Source organism: Callospermophilus lateralis, chromosome 1, assembly GCF_048772815.1.
Source record: "Callospermophilus lateralis isolate mCalLat2 chromosome 1, mCalLat2.hap1, whole genome shotgun sequence".
In the NCBI taxonomy this organism is placed as follows: Eukaryota; Metazoa; Chordata; class Mammalia; order Rodentia; family Sciuridae; genus Callospermophilus; species Callospermophilus lateralis.
In genome coordinates, this window is record NC_135305.1 from 64,139,889 (window position 1) to 64,155,298 (window position 15,410).

Sequence of the window (15,410 nt, forward strand, 5' to 3'; positions counted from 1 at the left end):
ATGAGAAAATTCATCACAAATACTCTGATTTAAAAGATGAAGCTGAAGATATTATTTAAGTTTGTACCATACTTGAATAAATGAACCAAAATGGAAAATTTAGAAGAATTAGGAAAACTTTGCATAGCAATTCCTTCTATTCCAACAGTTTCACATGAAAAATAGTTTTGTGGTTATATAAGCAACTGACTTCATGCAAGTTTTCATGGAAGAAATTTTATAGTCAAGGTGCAAAGAAAATGATGCTTAGGCATAGAAAAATTAACAGTAGTGTAACTGAAGTGAAAGTTAGCTATGTCTAAATACTTTGCAAAAATGAAGCTGATTAATATTCCTATGTTTCATGTTCATTGGCAAACATCTATAAGGCAGATGAAAATGAATTATTTCACATATAAATTGCAAAACATGAAACAAACCCTAACACCCACCAGACTCATGCCATATTATGTTTTAGCATTCTTAAATTAAGATCCTAGAATCCCTTAATTAATAGAACATTATTTATTATTTAGACCAGGAAATAAATTATAATTTGGAATAAAAATATGTGTTATATATTGCTTGTGGTTGAATTTTAATAGACAATACATTAAGATGACATCCATTTAAATAAACTATTTTTTTTTCTGAGAAATAGCTGTTGGTGAATATGACTTCCATTTAAAACAGATGTAGCTTCATAAGCATTTTTTCATGAAACTGGTTTCAATTGCAAATTTAATTGGTGTTCAAGTAAAAATGAAATTAAAAACTTAGCATCATTTCAAGATTTTCTATGACTACAATTTACCGTATTTTTTCCAGATATTTTAATCTCATTCTCATTAAACTTTTGCACTTGCAAAGCTTTTCAACCTGCTGATCCCAGGAGATTCTGACATAGCTCACTGGATGCTAAGCACGTGGACGGTCTTTTAGAATGAGTTAATAGGCTAGGTTTTGGAAAGCATCAATTATGTTTTACATTTGAATGAAAATTAAACTCTTTCATTTGTTTGCTCAGCTGTTCATGGAATATTGCATAAATTGGGCTTAAAATGCATGTGTTATTGATGTAACCGCCTTGCAATCCTTTGCAGTCAAAAGACTATAAATAAAGTCCATTGTCCTGTGTGCTCTGCAATTCCATGTGACACTTCGATGTCTCAAAAATAAGACTCTCTTGGTCTGAATTAGAAAGAATATCCCACGCTTAAAAATAAGTAAAAATCATCGTATGTCTTGCTTTTGAGTCTTCTGAACATTTTTTAAAAATAAGGTACAGATAAGACAATTTCAAGAATTTTACACCTATAACTAGTTCACAATAGCTAATATTTACTATTAAGCTTAATTTAAAAAAAATTTTTTTTAAAGTTTTTGTAATCAGAATATTCATTATGAGAGGAAATTGAGGCTAACTTTAACTGGCTTTTTCAGAATGAGTAGTTAATATGATCCAAATTCAGATTTATCATGGCAAACCATATTTAGAATTTGGTGGTGTCTTACTACATTAATTCCATTTGAAATACTTAATTGTGAATCAGTAATTTCTTGACTCCTATACAAATGTCAATTTTATTTCACCTCTTATTACCTGTTAAAATTTTTACTCTAAAATGGAAATTTTTATTACCAAGGATTATTTTTCTTTCTAGAGTCTGAATGGGACTTGATTCCACTCAGAATAAAAGTATCTTGAATGTAATAAAAACCATTGGAATGTTCTATGATTAGCTGGGGTGAAAACCAGTCTCAAGATGGCAGTGGGTACGGTACAGGTTTTATTCCAAGAATTTGTATGAGGTTTGGTTATTCAGTCTAGTAAGCACACATAATGAACATGGTCTCATGGAACTGTAATATGGTAAAATTAACTGGTTGGTTAACATTAAATGTGCTTTTGTGTGTGTGTGTGTGTGTGTGAGTGTTTAAATCCAAGTGTATCAGGCATAAACATGACCCTCACTCTGTATCTTGTCTATTTAACTTGTCAGGCTATCATAATGCTCACATCGACCTTCTTTTACTATATTTCATTTTAAATGGAATGACACAAGACTCAAATGAAACATAGAAAATGTGATATTTCTCTGCTTGTTTCACTGTGCATGGCTATCCCTTTAATGTGTTGTGTTTTTTTTTTCCTGCACTGCAAAATTAAACAAAGTTTGACATTGAAATATTCCAATTGCTAGACCACAATATATGTATGAACTTTGCCTGATAGAATAGAATGTTGAAAGTAAATATTTCTCTAAACTCTGCCCAAATATGTTTTGTCTACTTGAGTGCCAAAGTAATAATAATGACAACATGCATAGCAGAGAATGTGGAAGAAACTAGAACATTTTCTATAGAAGGAGACGTGCTCCTAGTTGCAAATAGACTTTTAAAAATTGTGGACAGCTAAACAACTCCTTTATTTTTATTTTTAATTTTTTTTTAATTTTTATATTTTGTAGTTGTAGGTGGACAGAAAGGCATTATTTTATTTGTTTTATTTTTATGTGGTGCTAAGGGCTGAACCCAGTGCCTCACGCTTGCTAAGCAAGCGTTCTGCCGCTGAGCTACAGCCCCAGCCCAGCTAAACAACTGTTTCTATGGTAGTACATTATTACCTATTTATGTTCAATTATTAGAGACAAACAAGAATTTTCTTAAGATATCTGCTAAAAAAATAATCTATCAGTTATCACAAATATAAGATGATTGTAGGGCTGGGGATGTGGTTCAAGCGGTAACTCGCTCGCAGGGCATGCGCAGGGCCCTGGGTTTGATCCTCAGCACCACATTAAAAAAATAAAAATAAAAAAATAAAGATGTTGTGTCCATCAAAAACTGAAAAATAAATATTAAAAAATTCTCTCTCTCTCTCTCTCACTCTCTCTCTCTTCTCTCTTTTTTTTTTTTTTAAAAAAAAGATAATTGTAGATTTCTCTGGAAAAAAGAAAATGCTAATAAATTATAATAAATTATTTAATAATTGTATTTGCAAGATCATTGGCTTCGAACATCTCATCTATGTTTAGTCATTTTAACAGTTCACTTGAAATTAGAATCTTTTTAAGTTGAAAATTTTATTAATATCCAAAATAATATAGGTAATATAAACTTAAAATCCTAGAGATATGAGAAACAAAAATTAGCCAAAATACAGTATCATTGAAAAATTATGCATGCTTTGATTCATATAATCCCAGAAAATAATAAATAATAGGAATAAAGAATAGTATTCTTAAATGTCATGACATTACTTGAGACAATTCTCCAAAATACAATGTAGTTAAAAAGTCAGGCATTGAAATGAAGAGTTATAAAACTTAAAAGCCTGTAAACTGCATGAGCTCAGGGACCATATTAATAGAGTTCATCTTTGTACCCCCCAGTTTAGCATTATGGTAGGATCAGGATGGATACCAATAAATATTTATTTGCTGTTGAATTGATAAATGAACTCTATTTTAAGGACTTACAACAACTAAAGGGGAATCGGAAAAGGAACATAACTGACTAATACAAGTAAAGGATTCCAGAAATAATTTTAAAATGCTTAATATATTTTAGTGTCTCCTATACCTTAATTTGCAACTGTGGTGGCAATATAAACCTTCAAATACATAAAATTGGTTAAGGTTTCTTTTGATCAGAGAATAACATGGGACCAGATTACCAGAATAATTTGTTTCTGTTTTTAGTTTAACTTCCTTGTACTCTGGAACCTCACTTTAAGGATGGTCTAAGGTCCTTAAAATCTTAAATTTCTCAAATGTCATTTTCGCACCAATACAGCTTCATTCATTCATTTATAAACATTGATTGGGAATATATTTCAGGCTCTGGAGAAATAACAATAAATACAAAATGGCAGTTTATAAATCTACTTCTTAATGTGCTAAATCTCAATGGATTCTGCAGTGGAAACACAGTCCATTTGGGTAATTGTATTTTTTAAAATTTGTAGGCTAAAGTATCAATGTTTTTGTTCACTGAGGTAACTTATCTGATATGGTAAATGAGAAGTCAACACTTTATACCTAACATAAAAAGTTAAAGTACTTGATTTTAAAAATCAAAATTTTGATGATTTTATTTTTATTTTGAAGGTTAGATGGATTAGTAGAAATGGTTATTGGAAATGTCACTTACTTTCAGTTTAGCTCAATGAAAACAATAAAATAATATTAACAATAGCATTTTGTCCACAGTGCTGTAACTGTCCTTGGTACTTTAAATATGCTGTCTCTCATTCTAATCTCCTGGTGTAGTGCATGTTGATCTCATTCGTTTATTGATGGGAAAGCTCAGTGGAACTGTTTTAGTGTTCCCAATAGAATCATCATGTAATATGATGGAGAGGCCTAAACTTTTCCCACTAGAACATTGTTAGTCTAGTACTGAAAAATTTTTATGTCACAATTTACAAAGCATATGTTTCAATGCTAATCATAATTTAACTTATTTAACATATAAAACACTTGCCATGTTTTACTTCATTCTCTTTTGAAAATCTTACTGAATGATAAAAAAAAAGCCTGTTGATGTGAGTACACTAGTAAAAAAACAAAATAACAGGCTAAGAGAGTGTTGGGAATACTTTGCTTTCCATCAAATATTGAGTCAAATGGAAATTTTAAACCAGCACTTTTATTTTATAGATAAATCATCTGTGCCACCTGGAAATGAAAGAGATCACTTGAATTGTTCAATATTTTGTCATTTTTCTGTTCACCAATTTCCTCCAGTTCATGTTTATTTTGCAATTATAAATATCTTAATATGTGTGTCTTCTATTCTTTTATCAAAAAACTGAAATATCATCTTGTATAGGAATTTGCTTTTCATATGTCATAAATAAATCTATCAAAGTGTACTTGATTTAAACTATTCCTATCAGCTAGCTTTCTAGAAAGAACTGCACATATAACATATATACTGTACTACCTTGGTTTTTCTCTTTCCCTCACCCCATGTCCTGTGCTTCAACTCTAATTTTCCCAACCCTATGCAAAATTACCTGGACTTCTATGATCAGAACAGAGACAAATATCTATACATTTCATAAGTATGTAGACTAGAAATTTATAACAAATTTGTTGCTAGTGATATAAAAATATCAAACTTCCTTTAGTTAACAAATTTCTTTTAAAAATCTGATAAAACAATTCATGAATAAGCTAAAAGTGATTAAAATGACTTCATGACTCTGTCATCTTGAATGTATTTCTCCTAGTATTCACGCAAGTTGCATATCATCACTGTTATAGCACAAAGTGTGAAAGAAGAGACTTTAAGAAGGGGAGGAGTTTATTCATTGAGGTAACTTATATAAATAATATAAAATGTAAATCATATATTTTATCATTGAGAAAACAAAATATGAGCCAAGAATATATTTCTTTACCTCTTTAGATTTAACTAGCCCTGAAAGTTTCAAGGTTTATTTTGACTAGTGTCTGGCTTTCTAATTGACAAGCTAATTAGAAGAGTATGCTAGACTAGTTGTCCTTACCAAGTTCAGTGTGCAGCTCTCCTGAGGGAAAGAAGTACAACTGAACTTGTTGACACTTGAAATTAAGCAGCACTCACCCGAAAAACTGTCATTTCTTCCAGCAGAACTTCTTCTAAATCATGCCAAGTCTCCTTAGGAATTGAGACTACTTTAAGAACGGTCCCAACATCTTAGAAAGAAAAGAAGGGAGTAGATCATAATTTAAATAGACTTGAGCAGAGTTCAGTACTAATGGAGACAATCAGAACTTCTCGAAAAAAAAAAAAAAAATTGACCATAGTCTCCCTTTTAATTTTTTGGGAAACATTAGCAAATTACACATTCAAATGTATATCATGAAATTTCAGACTAAAAACCATAAAGATAGCTTTGGAATATTTAAAAATTGAGGTTTTTTAGAAGTATATTAATCTATGAAGCAGGTTTTTTCCCAGAACTGCATGATTTTAAAAAATGTATTAAATCACTACAGAAATGGATTCAGTTGGATTAATTCAGTTTATTTTTTAAAAACAATCACATTGTCAGGAGTCTCAAAAAATAAAAACAATTTTTTACCAGTTTGACAGGACAGGTTTTTCCACATTTATTATGAAATGTGGGTACTACTATGAAGACTGAAGGAAGATATAAGATGTAAGGAATACTGACAAGCAACAGAGGTAGTGATATCCTCAGAGTCCTGCCTGTTCTTCCTGTTACCTGAGAACTGTCAGTACTCAGAGGCCCTTGAAGAGTGACCAGTGATCATGAAGTTATGAATGGCAGCAACAAATTCTCAAAATAAACCCTTAGACATGTATGATTATGTCAAAATGAATCCTAATATTGTGCATAACTGTAATGCACTAATAAAAAAACATTTAAAAATAAATGTCTTATTACAGTAGTTTTCCAACAATGCACACATTAGTTAATCCATTTTAGAACTTTAAAGAAAATTAAAATTCAGAAGTATAAATAATAAAAGCAATTATATTGTATATATTTTGTAGATACTTCATACCTTATTTATTTTATTTCATTATCAAAAGAGAAAAGTTGTTTAAATGATAAGTGCCAGCACTTTTACTTGAAATTGGTTTAAGGATGATATTGATTTTCCAACGTATGGTTATGTTCCTATTCCTTGATAAAATCTACAACAGTGTCATCCTAAACTTAAAAAAATCAACTCTTGGACATTTCAATTGTGACTAAACTTGATTGATTCTTTTTAGCTTTACTTGGTCCATTTTAATCAAGTTTAAATGACTATATGTGAAGAAAACATGACCAATAAAAATATGTTATACCAGAAAAACAATTAAATGTATTTATGCTGTTAATAACCATTTTCAGAGGACCAACAGGATGCATTATATATGATTAAGAAAGGCTGCTAGCTTATCCCCCACAAAGTTAAAAAAAAAAAAAAAGTCCTCTTTAAAGAGGATCCTTCTATGTTTATAGGACCTTGGACGACTCATAAACTGAAGATTAAAGGGAAATCAGGTTAATCTACTCACTGCCTCTGATCAGGTCCCCAGTACCCAAATACAACTTTATCTGTGATCCAGATCAAGTTTTACCGAGCAGTATTTCAAACAATTTCACACAAATTGAATCAGATTACTCAACAAGGATCAATACACGATGATGTGCAACTTAGTTAAAAGATACAATTACTGTAATCAATTTACTTTGCTGACAGATGACCCTGGACTATACTGACCTATAACCATCCACATCAGCAGACATTCAACATTCTCATTAAATTGGTGCCTTAAAGACAGTTTGTGTCCAAGAGGAATTAAAAGCCTACAACTGGGTTTTCTTTAGTCAAATGCCCAGAAGCTTCCTTGTTTTGAAAATGAGTGAGAGACTTCCCAAAAGTTTAAGCCAGAGGTGAAGAAGAAGGCAAGTGTGACATTATTGAGTCGATTTAATTATTTTGCAGAGAGATTCAATTATAATTTGACATTAAATGATAAACTAATATTTACTGAAAAAATCCCATTACCTTATGCTTTCTAAAGATTTTTACAATCTGAAATTGATACGGACAATTCATTGACTCTTTTGGAAGCCTGGATCTAATTGGAATTCTTTTTATTAGATAGAGAAACTATTTTACCCATAAAAGTAGACTTTAACATATTGCTCAGGACCTGACCTTGATACCCCTTATAGCACAGCATTTCATAATTTCCATATAAAACTTTAAGTCTTTAAAGCAATTATTGCACAGTTGCCATTCTGCAGGAGTAGTTAATGTGATTTTTCCCCCTATTTCTCACCAAGGGAAAATAAATGTTATTATACAGGTTTCAGTGGACCACTCACTCTGTTTTCCATTGATTTATGTCAGTTAACAACATTAATGGAGACTACAAATTTATTACCTTGGAATCTGATCCTAAGTAGCAAGTTTCAGATTTGTAACTGGTACTTTCAAAATAGTATTACTAATAAAAAGCATAGTGGAAAATAAAATAATGTCATAACAATAATGGGATTAATTCTGAAAATATATCTGCAAACTTTTTGTCTCTAATAATGAAATTAGTAAAAAGCTGTTGGTAAGTTTCTATAGTAAGATATTTGATGATGTTCTGGATCAATTTTGGGGTTTTCTTATGAAGTCCTCTTTCTTTTTTTCTTCTCATTATATAGCAGAAACAATGAATAAAGTTTAGCATTTATTTGCTGGAAGCTTTTCACTGTATGGTAATTTTAAAGCTCAGTTAATCTTGTATTATTATATTCTGGAACCATTACTGGATGTCCTGGGAATTTCAGGCATGGTTTGGAAAATCTATCTTTGTTCTAAAAAGCTACTAACCAGAAATGAGTTATGAGTCAATTATGAACATTGATTATTTACCTAATCATTAGCTTTACATTTATCAACTTTTCTTTGAGAAGGAAATCTCTTTTAAATTAATATGTCTCAACTTATTTTAAAAGATAATATCTTTGTAATGGTAGAATACTTGAGGATTTATTCATTTACTAGAGGTGAACTATACCTTAAAAGTGACAATAAATCTGCCTTCAGTTCTTTATATATTTAACCAGTTAAATACATCGTTTTAGAAGAAATTGTATAGCTAAAGTGAAAAAATTTTACCTGTTCCAATAAACATGACATCATACTGGCCATCTTCTGCATCCACTCGATCTACTACAATTTGTGTAAACTGGTAATTTACATCTGTCTTGATCATTATTGGACGGTTATTAATAGGGAACACTGGATTGTACATGGCTGGATGGCTTCTTGCAAAGGTTATAACATCATCAGGAAGGTCTTTTGTAGAGTCAAACCCACCAAATGTTTTACTGGGACACTATCAGGATAAAGAGAAAAATATTTTTGATTAAAATCTGACAAATAAGATTATAAATTATAACACATATTGCCTTAACGGTCTGGGACTCTAAACTTATGAAAATTGTTCAAAGTCAGTTACTTATTTTTTTACACTAATAAACTAAATGAGTAATAATTAGTTGTTACCAATTATCAACTACTTAAATTGATATATGCAATATGCTAATTTGAAAGCAGTATATATTTTCTAAATATAGTTTTCTCAATAGGAGTTATGCTATTACTCTTTACCAAATACTTCAAATCCATCTGATGAATTCAGTGTACAGGAGGTATATGATAACTCTATTATTTGTGCCATCACATGCTTTATTTATATGATGGATATTTGATATAGTGAATAAAATCTGCAACAACTAATGAAATTAATGCTATGATTAGAGAAAGTTAATGATTTTCTTGGATACATTTAATTTTTTTACTATATTATCATTCTAAGGATAATTTCTTTTCAAACTAAAAGGCAATATAAATAATTCTTTATTGCTTTATTTATAACATAACCCTAAAAAAACTATCATCTATGACTTTAATAAGTATAATTTTCTAAAAATAGGAGAAGTATTATTCAAAGTGCTTAGCAACTGGCATGGCAGAAAACTGACCACTCAGAATGACATCATGACCAGAAGTCATAAAGGAAGCATCATTGTGCACTGGCATACTGCCACCTCCGGCTAGAAAAACTGTACATAAGGCAATAAATCAAATGAGAAAAATGAAGATTTTACTATGTCTCTTTTCATTGCATTTACTTATGTAGCACAAGTGTTCCTAGAGTACAGTATCTCCAGTCTCATACTTCTTGTCTTAGTTTCAATAATTTCTGCCCTTTAATGTAAAAGCTTGGGAGATGAAATATAATTAAGAGACAATCCTGATCTTCCAAGAAGCCTAGTAGGAGAAATCAATTGTTTTTGCTATTACCTTGAAGAAACCATTAATAATTCATGAGAAATAAAATAAATCTATCTTAAAATGAGAAGATACATATATGTATATTTAAGTATATATATGCATGTATACAGACATAAATAGTATAATGATGGATTTAAGAATTTACTCTTTGTTTTTTAAGCAAATTATAAAATTATTTAATTAATGTTATAGAAATATCAAATATATATTAAAAACCTGGAAGAAACAGTAAAAAATAAGACATTGAAAATTATTTGTGTGCTTTACTACCATGTAAAATTTTGCAAAAAGTGTAGAAATGTGTGATTTAAAGTTAATGCAAGGGGTTTATTTATTTTAGTATCTCTTTATGATTTGCCTTATTCTTTTGTCTTACTGTCTTAATTATCATATACAATTTAGTTTATAAATTTGTTAAAGATGAAAGGAAATGCTGTGGTACTGACATATTAAAGTCATTTAATATTTTGTCTCAGTAGCATTGATAGAATGATATGTACTCAGCCAGCACCTTTTGGGATACACTTATCAGGTGAACTTCATTCACAGAGCTAGATGTCACCTCTAGTTCCTAGATCAGGCAATGCTTCCTGCCTCCTGTCTCTAACACTTAGATTTATAACAACTACCTATGAATAGTAGGAGAGAACTAAGCTGCCTAGATTGAATACTGGTTCCATTACTTAACATCTCTTGCTTTGTAGTTTTCATCTGTGACATGGGAGAAAACACTGGCTATTGAGGTCCATATCTATATACAGACACAGGAGTTATGCTATGACTAGGGTTCAGAATACAATAATTTCCACCTTTTTTTCTAATTCCTATTTTTATTAATCCCAAATATATTGTACACATATTCAGATAGAAAACTAAGTTCATCTTTGTTGCTCATAATAGTAGCATAGTATCTAACTCAGGAGTGTCATCATCCCAGTGGCTTGGGAGGCTGAGGCAGAAGGATGGTGAGTTCAAAACCAGCCTCAGAAACTAGTAGTGAGTCTCCAAATAAATTATAAAAAAAGAAAAAAAGTCATGAGAATGTAGCTCAGAGGTTAAGCACCCCTAGGTTCAATCCCCAGTACAAAAAAAAAAAAAAAAAAAAATTAAGAAGTGCCATCAAATTAATTGCAGTGAATCTGGGAAGAGTTGATTTGTGTTTAAAAGACACTCTTAGCCATAGAAATATAAACTATCACTAACAAATAAAAAATATATCATTAAGATACAGAGTAAATAGTTTGTTTTTTGTAAACCCTATTTGATTTTCTATAATCAATAGATATTCCATCTTAGCTATTTATTCTGAAATTCTATTTTAGAATGCTTCAAGATTCATCAGCTAGAATATTTGTAAAATGTAAATTTTTTATTGTCTCACAAATAATTTATCAACACAGAGAACATAGAATATTAAAAGTTTGCTACATTTAATAAAATAATTTTAAAAAACATAATTTACTTGAATTCAATAGAATATTAAAGCATGGCAGTAAAACTAAAGTCTAAACTTCAAATGCATGTTTTTTTCATTATATGAAAGTATTTCCTCAAAGATTTATCAGCATGCCGGGTGCAGTGGTGCATGCCTATAATCCCAGCAGCTTGGGAGGCTGAGGCAGGAGGATTACAAGTTCAAAGCCAACCTCAGAAATTTAGTGAGGCTCTAAGCAATTTAGTGAGACCCTGTCTCTAAACAAAAGACAAAAAGGGGCTGGCAATGTGGCTTGGTGGCTTAGTGCCCCTGAGTTCACTCCGTGGTACCAAAAACCAAAAAATTCACTAATATTAGAAAAAGTTACACTCATGAATGGTTCTATCCAGCTATTCTTTACCTCTGACATCATATTTAAGTCACCTTCACTGTTTTTCATCTTATTGATATGTTTCTTTACTTGTCCAGTCTCCACTTTCAATTGAATATTGAAAGCTGGTTTTATTTTGGGTTCTATCCAATTTTCCTTTTAGACCTGGTGTGCCCACAATTATGAAGTGAAAGGGAGAGGTAGACAATTGGATATTTAGCCCTGCTCTTTTTTGATGTATTTTCTTTTAAATATCTTCTTTACCTACTTTGTCCAGTCTCATGAAATTATAATATTTGTTATAATACTTTTTCTCCAATATAATATACAAGCCGAATCTTCCCTACAATCTGACATTTAAGATCAAATATATCCTATTAGCTTTAACCCTCCATGAAGGTCATTTCCACTGTATCCCATTCAGAGAGAGAGAGAGAGAGAGAGAGAGAACTCAATATGTTTCAATTTTTCAAAAGTTCAAATTAAAAGGGTGGGGATAAAGCTCAGTGATACAGTGCCCCTGTGTTTAATCTTCAGGACCAAAAACAGAACAAAACAAATTATGGGTATTAAATGGTAAGCACTGAATTTAATATTGACATCTGCAATGAATGTAGAATTCTATTGGAATCACACAAAATCCTGCCCATGCTTTCATTTTAAATCTTTGAATCTTTGTTCTATATTATCTGTACTTAGTGTTTGTTTGTAGCTGCATTTGTTTTTTACCTTTGGCAGAAATAAACTCATTTCACATGTTAAAAAATTTAAGCCACTTACAGTTCCTGGCCGAGGGTAGGGAACTCTTCCTTGATAGGGCACCCACTGGTAGTTGGGACCATCCCTGTGAGCATATGGACCAAGGAACACCCTTCTCACATCGCTCATGCTGTACATACATACTGCTGATCCCTTGAAGATGTTACTGAAAACAACAACAACAAAAAGAGAATAAAAACTGATGTTCATCCTTATAAAAAGGCATGTGAATTTGAGAATGAGTTACTAAATTTCAGATATTATCTAAACTTGAATATAAATTTTTAGCAATAATATTATATTAAGAATATTTTAGTCAGACGAATGTATTTTAACAATGCACAAGAGAACAAATTATGATTTATCAAAAATAGCACAGTGAAACCATTTTTTAGTATTCACAGAATATATGCATTCATATCAAACAGACTATTAACTTAGAAAAAATATAGAGAAAATCTTTTCTAAATAAGTATTTAACTTTAATGTCATTTGGAAATAAAAATTTACAACATGTTTAAGCCTCGAGCACCATTACTGAAACCAGAAAACTTTTAAACAAGCAAGAATTTTTAAGAATTTACTCAGCCTTAAAGAGGAATGAAATTATGGCATTTGCAGGTAAATGGATGGAGCTAGAGAATATCATGCTAAGTGAAATAAGCCAAACTCAAAGAACCAAAGACCAAATGTTTTCTTTAAGTGGATGATGATCCATAATGGGGTGAGAATGGAGACTGAAGAGACTTTGGATTGTGCAGAGGAGAGTGAGAGAAGGGGAGTGATGGGAAGGACATTGGATTGAGATGGATGTTATTACCCTATATTCATGTATGATTACACTACTGCTGTTATTCTGCACCATGTTCAGCCAGAGGAAGGAGAAGTTGTGCTTCATTTGTGTACAATGTATCAAAATGCATTCTACTGTCATGTATAACTAATTAGAACAAATTGAAAAAGAAAAAAAAAGAATTTATAAGTTGGAACTAGTGCATAAATGAATAGTCAATGGTAAATTATTTGTCTTATATATATGTAAATATTTATAATATATTTTCTTTTAAATATGTATTGATGTAATATATATATGTGTGTATTTGTTTTATATATATATGTATATAATGAAAAAATGCACATGCTATGCATTTTTTTTTCCTTTTTCTTTTTCCTTGAGACTGAGTCTCACTAAGTTTCCCAGGTTGACCTTGAACTCGTGATCCTCCTCTTTTAATCTCCTCAGTAGCTGGGATAACAGGCATGAACCACCAGATCTGGTTTACATTATAGTGTTTTTTACACCCCAAACCAAAAGCTGTTAGATCTAACAACATAGTTTGATATTTTTGAAAACATTTAAAATAATCTATTTCCAATAGAGAAAATAGTTTTAAGTAGTAGTTATTTTTCCCAAGTTAAAGCCAAGCATTAAACAATTATTTTCATCATTTTACTGAATAAAATCATGTAATTGAAGTAAAATGGAGATTGGTCACTGAGCTGCCACAATTTTCCATTTTATTTTGCTTATATAAATATGACTTGCAGAATGTATTTACACAAACATATTATACAGTTGTACACTTTTACAATAAAAAATACTTATCTTTTAGTTGGTCTCACCCCACAGAAAATGACATATAAATCAAACTAATGGAAACCTTGTGTTCCTACCAATTTATTTTTGGAAACTGCAAGCTTCATGAGGGAAGGGATTGGCTGGTTCCTTTCCTGCAATATCAATTACTTACCACATGGCACTTTATTCAGGGTAAACGTCAATAAGTATATATAAAATTATGTTTTTGTGATAGAATAAATAGCAAATTAACACATGTAATGCATCAGAGTTGGTAATGTAGTTTATTGTGTACATCCCTTTTCCATTGCTACATGTTTTGCTTATTTATTCATGTAATCAGTCAGCATTGAAAGATTTGGTGGGTATGATTTTAGCTATCAAGACACACTCACAAACAAATATCTACCTCATAGAAATAGAGAGGTGAAATTCTATCACTCGTTAAGCTACTGGCAAAGTGAGGTCCCTAGACCAACAACACAGGCATCACCTGGGAACTTGTCAGAAATGTAAATTCTTAGGATCCTCCATCTCATTCCCCCTGACTCAGGAACTCTGGGAATGAGGCTGGCATTCTCAATTTTAATTACTTGTCATTTATTTTTTTCTATTTAAATTCATTTATTTAATTGGTCACAAAAAATAGCAAACCAAATTTTAACAGATTCTTTAGTTGATTCTAACACATTATGTCTGAGAACTACTGTACTAAGCAGTGAGGAAGCAGAAGAAAGGGATTAATTTTTAGTTGACTTGAGCCTCCTACAATTTTCACTTCTATTGTCCTGTTTTTACATCAAAGGGAAGAAATATGTTGGTACAGAAGCTTATATATAAATTTAGTAAAGTAGGTTTCTTCATTTGGACATATTAATGTTTAAAATTAAGTAAATGCATCCAAGAAGTGTGTAACAGCTTTAATATTTGCAGAATAGACTAGTGTTGGGCATTGCAGTTAATCTTTCTTTCATGCTATCACAATGACTAACAGAGCTTTTTCCGACTATAGATTTGAATTATTTTTCTTTTAAATATTTTACCAATATGCCAATATGTATTCATATTTGTATTCATATAAATATATATGAATTCTTGCAACAACACCCAGTGATGTGAAATTTATACTGAATATAATGATGGAGAGATAATTGTTGCTCAATTGACAGCAAGAGCCTCAGGAAAGAAAGATGAAAAATTAGGAGAAGAGAAATTGTGGAAAGGGAAAGAAAGCAGAAGGAGGGAGAAGGACGGAAAGGTGGAGTGGAAGTGAAAGGAGAAGGGGGAATGAAGGAAATGAAGACTGAATTTTATATTGTATATAAAACAGAACATAGGTTTAAACCCAGTACTAATTTAGTGTTCAGATTTTGTTGTTTGATCTCATTAGAACTTATTATATGATTATTTTTAAAATATGTATTACAGGGTGGCCAATAACAAATTAAGTAGACTTTGAGAGAGAGAGAGAAGAGA

At 30.9% G+C, this 15,410-nt stretch overlaps 1 protein-coding gene across 1 annotated transcript in view; it reads right to left on the bottom strand.

Annotated features, from left to right (window-relative positions):
• The window catches only part of Sema3a (semaphorin 3A), a 189,859-nt gene that overhangs the window by 25,062 nt on the left and 149,387 nt on the right, over positions 1-15,410 (bottom strand). Inside the window, exons 10-12 of the mRNA XM_076862561.1 lie at positions 12,377-12,521; positions 8,610-8,829; positions 5,575-5,666 (exon numbers count right to left, since the gene is read on the bottom strand). Of these exons, the coding sequence (XP_076718676.1) occupies positions 5,575-5,666; positions 8,610-8,829; positions 12,377-12,521 (457 nt within the window). The remainder of the gene's footprint in view (positions 1-5,574; positions 5,667-8,609; positions 8,830-12,376; positions 12,522-15,410) is intronic.